The 10,374-nt window shown below is 48.2% G+C and overlaps 2 protein-coding genes across 4 annotated transcripts; one reads left to right on the forward strand and one right to left on the reverse strand.

The window, feature by feature from the left end:
• The first annotated feature begins 295 nt into the window (after positions 1-295).
• Positions 296-3,062, forward strand: LOC118513982 (ovochymase-2-like). 2 transcript variants are annotated; one of them, XM_036060411.1, is made up of 6 exons: positions 296-377; positions 482-1,270; positions 1,364-1,648; positions 1,722-1,904; positions 2,063-2,207; positions 2,327-3,062. In XM_036060411.1, the coding sequence occupies exons 1-6, from the start codon at positions 320-322 to the stop codon at positions 2,709-2,711; spliced, it is 1,845 nt and encodes a 614-aa protein (XP_035916304.1). In that variant the 5' UTR covers positions 296-319; the 3' UTR covers positions 2,712-3,062. The 2 variants fall into 2 exon arrangements, with proteins under 2 accessions (XP_035916304.1, XP_035916305.1); XM_036060412.1 differs by lacking the exon at positions 296-377 and having other exon boundaries at positions 380-1,270.
• LOC118513981 (endothelin-converting enzyme homolog) lies at positions 2,689-8,109 on the reverse strand. Of its 2 annotated transcripts, none has more exons than XM_036060409.1 (5): positions 7,493-8,109; positions 5,790-6,054; positions 5,204-5,721; positions 4,723-5,141; positions 2,689-4,652 (listed from the first exon to the last, which is right to left on the reverse strand). In XM_036060409.1, exons 1-5 carry the CDS (start codon positions 7,502-7,504, stop codon positions 3,497-3,499), a joined length of 2,370 nt encoding a protein of 789 aa, XP_035916302.1. In that variant the 5' UTR covers positions 7,505-8,109; the 3' UTR covers positions 2,689-3,496. The 2 variants fall into 2 exon arrangements, with proteins under 2 accessions (XP_035916302.1, XP_035916303.1); XM_036060410.1 differs by lacking the exon at positions 7,493-8,109 and adding an exon at positions 6,226-6,397.
• Between the last annotated feature and the right edge of the window lie 2,265 nt (positions 8,110-10,374).

Consider the following 10,374-nt stretch of genomic DNA (forward strand, 5'->3'; position numbering starts at 1 on the left):
ATCAGGTCATCAGGTGGTTTTATCAGAAAAACGTGAGAAAATTACCGAACCATAGCCACCGTCCGTTCCGAATGCCGATCCGAATTCAAATCGCTTCCTAACGCACCCTGACAGCCCGGGGAGCCCAGGCCCCATCGGTAAACAAATTTATTTCCATCCCTTCGCGGCAAGCGGTACCGACAATGTGGCTGGTTGGGATGGATGGCAAAATCAGAAGGCAAAGAATGTTCAAGAATTCCAGCGTCGAATGCTCCGGGGAGCGGACGTTGGTGGAGTTCCGGTTCCGGGTTTGCCGTAATAGTTCCGTAATAGTATTGGGATGCAAATCGAAAGGATCGTTAGCTGGAGGACTTCGGCGAGATGTGCTGTGAGAAGAGGTGAATTGTTTTCTTACTAAGGCATTCTAGTTTAGTTTATTTTAATAAGCTATTACAAAACTAACGAGCAAAACATGAGTTACTTTACGGATTTCCCTCGTTAGCTTCCTATGCATGTTTACGTGCGTTTCGCACGAACTCACAGCGATTGATAAGCCGCTTCCTAGTCATGTGGCAAACCTTCACCTCAGCTGTCAGTCAAACCATGTCCGTCGTGCGTATGGTCGGTGCGTTCGCTCTCATCCTACTATCGCTCGTCATCCACCGGCAAATCGATGCAATCGCATCCAAACCCATCTGTGGCCAGCGTCCCATTGCCACCCCGGGCACCATCACCTACGCCCCGTCCCAGAGCTGGCCCGGTCAGTTTCCGTGGCATATTGCGCTGTACCGTACGGAGCAACACCTCTCGATTTCGTACGCTTGCGGTGGATTTCTCGTGGGCGAACGGACCGTAATTACCGCGGCCCATTGCGTCACGGCTCCCAGCGGTTATCAGATGACAGCGGATGAGCTGATCGTCCGCCTGGGACTGTACGATCTGCTTACACTCGGCCGCCAGTCCCAGGAGCATCGTGTGGGCAAGATTCATCGACACGGTAACTTTACGCTCGGCTCACCCCGGCATGACCTTGCCCTGCTGACGCTGAGGACCGTCGTGGAGTTTGGTGACTTTGTACAGCCAATCTGTTTGCCGGTGGACGAGACCACGTTGGACGGGGTGAAGTTTGGGGTCGTTTCGGGCTGGGGATTGACGGAGATGGATACCCCGGCAAGGATACTGCGATGGACGACGATGCCAGTGGTTAGCTTCTTTCGGTGTCTTGAAAGTGATTCCACACTTTTCGGGCCCGTGCTGTACGAGGGAATGTTCTGTGCCGGGTGGGGAAATGGTAAGATTGTCTAGAAAAAGTCCTTCAGCAAGATTATCCCAAAAAATCCTTATCCATCAAACAAACAATATCCTTTTTGGAATACTCCCTCAGGAACCAATGTCTGCAACGGTGACAGTGGAGGTGCATTCGTTGCCAACCTTAACGGCAGTTGGACAGCGCTTGGGGTTGTGTCCTTCACAGGAGTGCGAGAGGACATCAACGGACCTCAGCAACCGTTTCGATGCAATACCGAAAGCTTATCCGGATTCATCAGCCTTCCCAAGTACCTTGACTGGATTGCATCTGTAGCCTTGTTGGAAGAAGACAATTCGTCCAGCCGCGTCGTTACGGACTCCAATATTTCGACGACTTCGTCAGTAAGAATTAGTGAACAAAGTAGGACCTCGCTAGTGCAACCTCACTCTCCAAAAGCCTGTTAATTGAATCTTATTTGCCTGTACCGTGCCAGTGTGTCAATCGTATCGGGAGAGTTGCTCCGGAAACGAGGACTTCTCATATCTAACGTCAATGGTTCGGCCTGTCCACGTTGGAGGAACTCCCGGTCGGTACGCTCGGTTGGTGATTGATTGCTTCGCCGTTCTGATAAGTGACCGCTTTCTACTGGCTCCGGCCAGCTGTTATGGGAGTGCAGGTAAGAATGAATTCCTGATGTGGACACACGCGGACACTCTCCCCCTTTATCTCTTTCTCTCTCCCTCGCGTCCCCTGAACCACAACATAATAAATCGACCAATTTCGAATAAATCACAACGCCGGGGGAAACGCCGAAAAAAATTTCCCACATCTTAGCCCACCAATTCGTGCTGCTGGAGGTGGCCGGCCAGGCTGTAGACTACCGCATAAAGACGTCCCATCGACACCCGAACTTTGTCAACAACGGCCCAACGCAGGACCAAAGCAATCTCGCGCTAATCGAACTGGAACGGAAGGTGTCGTAAGTATTCAGCACCACAGCCAACCACCAGGCACGCTGGTCCCGGAATCGTCAATCGTTCGGAATTGATTTGTTTTCCATTGTGTGGCTGGAAAATTGAAACGATATTTCTCCCGTAGCCTGTCCACCTGTCAGTTTGTGTGCCTTTGGACCGGTGCGGTGGAAAGTGAGCCGACCCTGCCCGACAACATCTTTCTCTACTCGGCCGTGAATGTTTCGGCCGGTGACAAATCGATCGAGTCGCCGGAGGTGACATCCCGGGGGAGCCGCTGCTACGATGAGTTGTTGGCGCCCAGGGTGATGCAGCAGCAGCAGGGTCTGGACGGCAGCAGGGACGATCGATTGGTGGGCATTGTTCTCGAGCGGACCTGCACGAAGATACGCTTGATCAAGGTAGCTCCATTTCTGGACTGGATCGAGCGGATTGTATGGCCGCAGGACACAGGGAACACGGGCACGGAGAACTACACAACACACCAGATTGAACAGTTCAGTACAATCTAGGATAAGTTTTATTTCATTTTGATGACTTCCCGCTCAGCACGGCACATTTCTTTACTGGTTTACTAGTAGGAATTCACATGATTTTCCATCCATCCTCTTGATGAGCTCATCACAAGCCACCGACGGCGTGTGTCCCTGTGTAGCGCTCCTGACTCCTGCTCCGACAAACTGTTGTCCTCACATACTTAGCTTCTGACACATTTGTTTTAAGATACAATCACAATAATGAACGTTTCGCGCACTATGAACGTGGTACTAACTCTAAGTGTGTGTGTGTTGATCATTTCCAATACAAGAATTGAGGAAATACTTAAACGAAAACCCATGCCTCCCAACAACTTGCCCCATCATCTCGCCGAAGAAAAAATCACGGCCACCTAGCGTATTTAGTAGAAAAAGTTGGCTTTTTTATAATAAAATAGATACTCCTCTGCATCATCTCTGGCTATGGCTCTTGCCGCTTACTTACTTTTTGGTTACTGTCTTTGACTTAGAATACTTAATCGCAAATGCTAGATAGATTGTTCGTCTCTGGAGACGACACCGTATTAGTTACTGTGCGTAGACGTACGCCATGTGTACGTGTTCCTTTTTTCCTTCTTTGTTTCTAATTTGGCATCGAGTACTGCGTGGAAAGGAACAATATACATATCTCTTCAGAATAATGCATAAAAACACAAAAATAAAGGCGACTGCAGAGAACGCAAAATCCGCAATTTGTACCACCACGTGCTATGTAAGTAACACTCTCTCTCTCTCTCTCTCTCTCTCCCCGTGGAAACACTCTACCATACCAAGCACTTGTCCAACGGGTTCATCCCAGTGCCTAGTGGACAGTGGAACGTGTCGGAGAACTCCTTTAGATTCGACAACGGTCCTATCACGCGATACTTTGGTGGCGAATGGGAGTCCTTCTCGATCTGCAGCGTCGTCGTCTCGTCCGTTACGGCCGAACACCAAACCTGCGCGAACGACACAAAGAACAGCTGCCGATGGGTCATGTTGACTCCCGGCAACGGTAACGTGTCCGTGTCCGTGTAGCTGTTCTTCTCGTTGTTAATGTACGCGTGGAATGCCGCCTTTAGGCCACCGTTGTCCGCAATGTTTTCGCCCATCGTCTGCTTGCCGTTGATGTTTTTGCCATTGATCCGGTAGGCACTGTACTGCTGGTTGAAGCATTCGGTCTGATTCTTGAACCGCTCGATCGTCTGATTGTTCCACCATTGATGCAGATTGCCGTACTTGTCATACTCACGACCCTGATCGTCGAAGGCGTGTGTTAGCTCGTGTCCCATCACTACGCCCATCGCACCATAGTTCAAACTCTTGGAGTTCTTGATGTCGAAGAACGGATTCTGGAGAATTCCGGCCGGAAACACGATCTGGTTCTTGGTGGGTGTGTAGTACGCGTTCACGGTTGGCGGTGTCATGCCCCACTTGGTCTTGTTGACCGGTTGGTCCAACTTTTCCAGGTTCTTCTTTAAGCTGTAGATATTGTAGTTGATGTTGTTGTCGAAATAGGTCTTCGGATCAATCGTTAAATCCTGATACTTCTTATCCAACTCTTCCGGGTAGAGGATGTAATCGGGGAATCCAATCATATCACTGATCGCATCTGCCTTCTCCACCGCTAGCCGACGAGTCTCCGCATCCATCCAGTCAAGGTTCTTGAAGTTCTCCTTGAACGCATCCCGTACCTGGTTGATCATGTCTTCGGCCTGTGGCTTAGAATCCCCATGGAACACATCCCGTACAAACATGGCACCAACGGCAAACCCGAGCACGTTGCTCGTATCGGACACGCAGTATCGCCAGAGTTCCTCACCACCATCCGAACCCATCAGAGCCTTCCGGAGACCTTTGTACGCGTCCCGGAACGCCTTAGACAAACACGCAGTAAGTGTCCGAACGGTTTGCCACACCAGATAGTTATTGAGGATGCTGGAATAAAGGAAGCAGAATGTTCGACGTCTATCAAGAATTCAATTCTCGCACCACTCCAACCACTTACATCTTCTTCTCATCCTTCGAAGTGTACTCCTTCATCAAGATGTTCAGCTTCTCCAGGTACTCCGGAGCGTACACGACGACTCGCTCCTTCTCAGTGATCTTTCGACGCACCAATCGGAACGCTTCCTCGAAATGTTCCTGCCAGTTGATGAACGGGGCCTTCTCCTGCAGCATCGCCAGTGTCATCGGATGATAGAGGGTCTCCTCATCTCGACGCATATCTTGAGGCGTTGTGATGTTGGCCAGCCGCGTCTCAAACTCAATCACCTCTAGCATCTGTCGTCGTGCATCTGTTTCGTCTGCTCCGAGCAACACGGACACCTTTGTCATGTATTCGAGGTACGCCGTCAGAATCTTTGCGTTCGCTGTCTTGTTTAGATAGTTGTCCCTCGATGGAAGCGTGAGTCCTCCTTGATCGATCTGGAATAACAAATTGGGCCATCCAGAAAACAGAACACGATTTCTCTACTACTCGATCTTACCTGTATGATATGCTTGCTGGAATTGCGATCATCTTCACCGACCGCCCATCCAAACAGTCCACCCATGTTGTACCGTATCTGAAGGGTCTGAAGCGTCTTCTGCAGTGACCATTTCTGCACATCAAACCCGCTCGCGTTCGCCGTCACATTCCAGCCACCAATTTGACGCAACAGCTTCTGCAACGGTTCCGCGCCCAACTTCTCCATCGTTTCATCTTCATCCAGGCACGACTGGTAGTACAGTTTGGCCTTCTTTTCTGCCTTCGATTTAAACTCCGCCAGCGGACGCTCGAGCGCATTCTTCAGCACCAGCTGATTCTGTTGCTCCAGCTTCCCGAACAAACCCCACATCGATTTACCTTCCGGGATGGGATTGTTGCGGATCCACTGATTGCACGAGAAGGCGTAGAAGTCATCGCACGGATCTACGCTCCAGTCGATCGAGTGCAGTATCTCGCTGGCCGCGAAGATGCAGTGCTGGTTGAGGCAGGGCAGCTGTTCATCCACTCCGAAAGGGTCTGCCGATAAGAAAGCGGGAGCGTTATGAACACCATTGCGCCACTCACACGTTCCATCTCACACTTACCCGAGCCTACGTGAGGTCGCACGTGCAGAATCCGCGTACTATCGTTCGCTAGCAAACTACTCAGCACCACGATCAGTATGATCGAGAACGCCAGCAGCAACAGCAGGACCTTCTCCAGCTTGCTCCGAGCGTTCCACAGTGACGTTCCTCTGGCGGCATGATAGCGGATGTGCATCGTAGGGCTGCGAGCCGTCTCGTTGATCTGTATCGACCCAATGCTGCTGCTATCCTCGTCCGCAAACTGCGCCTGCTTATATCTCGTCATCTGTCAGAAAGATGTCCCACAGAGTATTACTTCCCGCTCCAGTACAAACACGATCGATTGATTTGTTTGTGTCGACGCAGTTCGTTGACGATCGCCCGCAACTTCAACGCGGCAAGGCGGATGAGATCAAAAATGTGCGAAAATACCCGGCACTCTCCCACTAGTTCCTACCTCCCCTAGCCCGTCTTCTTCCTCTTCGTAGTGTAATCAAACTGACACGAATTGGCACAACAAGCTGCTACTCATCGCGCTCACGATCAACTTCTAACTGTTTGCGCATGGTTCGCGATCACTACCAAGTACTGGTTTCGACCAGCTCTCGAGAGTCAGACAGAGAGCGAGCGGGAGAGCTCTACCAACCAACTCGCGCTAGTTGCGTGGAGGCGATCTTGGTAAACAATCACCTCACAATCAGCTCTCCGACTCCTACAGCGCCAACAATGGTTGCCGCGCTCTGTTGCGTTTAGTGCGCGATTACGCTTGCGCACACGACCGAGCGCATAACAACCGCGCGCCAATTTGTCTTCGCTAATAAAGATACTCGTGCGGGCGGCCGTTGGGGAGCCCGATTCCGCTCCGCTCATTCATAAAACTACCACCACTGTCCCCGAAATCCCATTGGCAGGCTTTGTCTAGGCTGATTGTAATGTGTTCCCTATGGCCGGGTTGGTTGAGGTTGTAGAGAAGATGCTGCCGATAGTTTTAGTCCATACAGCACCGCTTCCACCGGGATTGCGGTTTTTTCGGTAGAGTGTGAGAGCGGATGAGTGGAGGTCTCGTTAAACCGCTGCTTTTACGATTCACGTGTTTGAGGAAGATTGCACGCGCGTCACCTCCACGCCTCCAAGCTAAATAATTAAGTGGCAGGCAATGTTTCGGTGTGGAATACATTTGTGTCGAGAGGAATTACGCGAACAAGTGAGCTGAGAGTTGAAGTGCGCAGTTTGGGATGAGTTAGCAACGCTACTATGTAAGAGAACTGCTGTTGAGTGAGTTATTGGTCATCAAATTCTAGACCATCCTAAAGCACTCAAATTAAGCTATTTAACTTCAAATAATGCTAGAATTTGTTGTAGACTAAGCCTTGACAGAGACAATCACCTCCGTAGAACAATAAACTACCTCCAAAGAGATGCAAATGACAATGTACGAGGGGATTGAGACAGTAACTGAACCTGCGAGTATTCAACTCCCCTGCATGACGCTGCCACACTGATTGGAGGAACGTGCCATAATGCTCAATGCACAACCTGTTAACCATATTGAACGAGACGCCAAACCGCACTCCTCCACCTCCCAACGACCTCCCTGGACAAATCCTGATTCACCCTCATTGACGCAACTCACTCGCTTATCGTTCTTTGCAGTATGTATCGAGTTGATTATCGTTTAGCCACGAGAGTCAGCATAACTTCGAGCTCGCACACAGTTAACTCACCTGAACCGACATGTTGGAATGGTGTTGATTTCACACACTGATAGTACTGATAGTGGTTGGATGTGTCTCTTATCTCTACACCACAATTTGCTTCCCTTTTCCAACGCCTCTCCAACGGGATGTGTGGCCCACCGGAACAGTTTCCCGTTATCAGGGTAGAAGACTGCGAGAAAACAAGCGAGCCCCCAAGACTAGCCAACTAGCTGCTGGCTACCATATTGTAAGGGCCATTGCACTTATTGGAACACCTCTTCGGGCACTGAGCAAGAATACTGTTTTTGTTTTTGGCCTTACACACAGCCGCACGCACGCACACACACTTTTCGCACTATCGATCGAAGGCTAGCTGGCCATTCGAGGCCCAACGGAAGACGCTTTCGGTCGTTTATTAACGCATCGTTCAAGGAAAACTCTGCTCCATCTGGCACAGCGTAATAACACACCGAACGGAAGTCATTGCAATATCCCACTCTAACTCTCTAACCTGCTAAGTCCAATAAGTCTTCATATCAACCACAACTCTACACAAAACAGCACCAGACGATACAGCAACGCGTTCGACCTAGGCCCTTTTTTCTTCGAGCTCGGCACAGGAAAAAGGTCGGTTTGTATTGATGCACGGAGCCAAGCGGATGAAAATAGTTGCACCTGACATGCGCCACAACCGTCAAATGTGCTGCGGCTGCGTCCCAGCGACCGTTTTCCCCGAGCTGTCAAATTTGCTGCGTGTGGAGCGGTGGCACGGCTTCGGAAAACGCCGGGAAAACGGATACCAAAACAAACCCGCACCCCGTTCGTGCGTCTCCTTCCACGCTGCCTGGAAGCTGCCACGAGCGGGCGTCCGTCAACGCGCAATCAGCTGGAAATGAGGAAAGCGGATTTTCCACCGAGTTTTCTTTTTCTCTCTTTTCACCCGGGGATCAAAGCTACGGGAGGGTAATTTTACGCCACCTGTCAAACTGTGTTTTTCATAAACAATTTACCATTTTTCCCTAGCTGGCTGGCTGGCTGCCCGCTGTACTGTGGGAGGGAAATTTTGTTTCCGGAATTGTAATGAATAGCAGTGGGATGATGCCGTCTTGAGAAGCTTGGGTGGAAATGAAGAAGCAGAATGTTTGCCACACGTGTATTACACCAACGTGTCACATTCTTATTTTGCATGCATGAGGCGGATGTGTCGATTTGCATCACACATTAATTTAAACAAATAAACAGATGCTATTCACTGGATTCTTGTTTATTCATCCACTAGAATCGTTTGCCTTTTATATGTCACTCGTTTCTTAGCTTTTCAACGTCCTTCTTTCTTGAAAACTTCTTGACTTAAAAAATCAACAAATGTTGTGTTCTTCAATTATTGTCTTTTTATGACCATTTGATCGTTTAATTCAAATTTTATCTTCTCCAGATGGTTACTTTTCTTTCTTAAAATTTTTATACACTTTATTAAATTTTTATTTTTTTCTTTATTTTATTCTATTTCTCTATTTCTCTATTTCTATTTTTATTTATTTAACTTGTTTTTCCACTTTTTCTTTTTTTATGTTCACTTACTGTTTCAAGTTAGTTATATTTTAGTTTTCCTCTTTCCTTGCATATTATTTTTTTCTTTCGAGTACTTTAAAGCTGTTTTAAAAATTAGTTTTGACCTTTTTTTCTCTTTTTTTATTCGTTTTAAGAATGGCCGTCATGGGTTTGACAAATATATTTCCAGTAAACGATTAATTTAAACTGATCAAAAAGTAATAAAACTCCCTTCGTTTGAATTAAAATAACGGACTCTAGGATATTTGATTACACTCAATAGAACTCAACACCAATTGCTCCCCTACTGTGAGCACTCACCTCCACAGTAGCTCAATTCTCTTGTAGGGGAATCCTTTTCGTCTCTCATCGCGCGAAGTAGAACTACGCTTCTCTCCCAACGTGCTCCTTTTGAATCCTTCCCTCAAGCCATCTTTAGAACACTATTTTCTCATCCTTTCCACTCTTTCTCGCTCTCTAAACAAAATCGGAATTTACTCAAAACTAGGACAGAAACATTTTTACTACCGCCTCTACTACTGTAGTACTACCACAACTACCATCACAATTTTACTACCAACACTGTACAGTACAAAATGCCTATTGGTTGCAGGGCCCCAAGCGAACTTTGAAATTTCTTTTCCTTACCGTATGACTTCCATTATGTACAGCAAAAAAAAGAAGGCTGAAAAGAACTGAAATTCCTGGCCGGCTGCCGAATATACTTCAAGAGTTCGAAACAGGCCACCCACAAAAGTCCGGCAAGACGGTTGGGCAAAAGATGCGGCCATAAGTAGGTGCCACTATCGCTATTGGTAATGCACCATTGTACACGGTCCGTGGCACATGTATGCTGCAGTTGGAACGGCACCTCTGAGACAAGCAAAGAGAGCGAGAGAAAGAGGGAGAGTAGAGGGAACCGATGGCAAGATTCATTGAATTGCAGATATGCATAAGAAGCTATAAATTTTTGCCCTAAGCAAGACTCGAAGTCTACTAAGGCCAGTCTGGTCACTTTTTGGGGGAGTGTCAACTTCTAACACAATATTTTCAAATAATTCCTTCAAGATTTTCTAGTAGCTTGAGTTTTTAGACATTTAGTTGACAAACAATGAACTTAATCTCTGAAGGACGAAAATCGTTTTTCATGGCTCCAAAGCTTCGTGTGGCGTAACTTTTCAACAATGACAACCGGCTTTCTGGCGCTATCCATTCCGGCCAGCTGACCTTCTAGCCTCTAAGTGCGCAGAGCTATGTTCAGCAAGAGCTCAGATACCTCACATCGCCACACGAGTAGTGTAGAAAATTAAAAGCTGCTTCTTAGTTCCAATCCCCACATTCGGGGATGCCGACATGCG

The sequence above is a fragment of the Anopheles stephensi genome, chromosome 3 (assembly GCF_013141755.1).
Source record: "Anopheles stephensi strain Indian chromosome 3, UCI_ANSTEP_V1.0, whole genome shotgun sequence".
In the NCBI taxonomy this organism is placed as follows: Eukaryota; Metazoa; Arthropoda; class Insecta; order Diptera; family Culicidae; genus Anopheles; species Anopheles stephensi.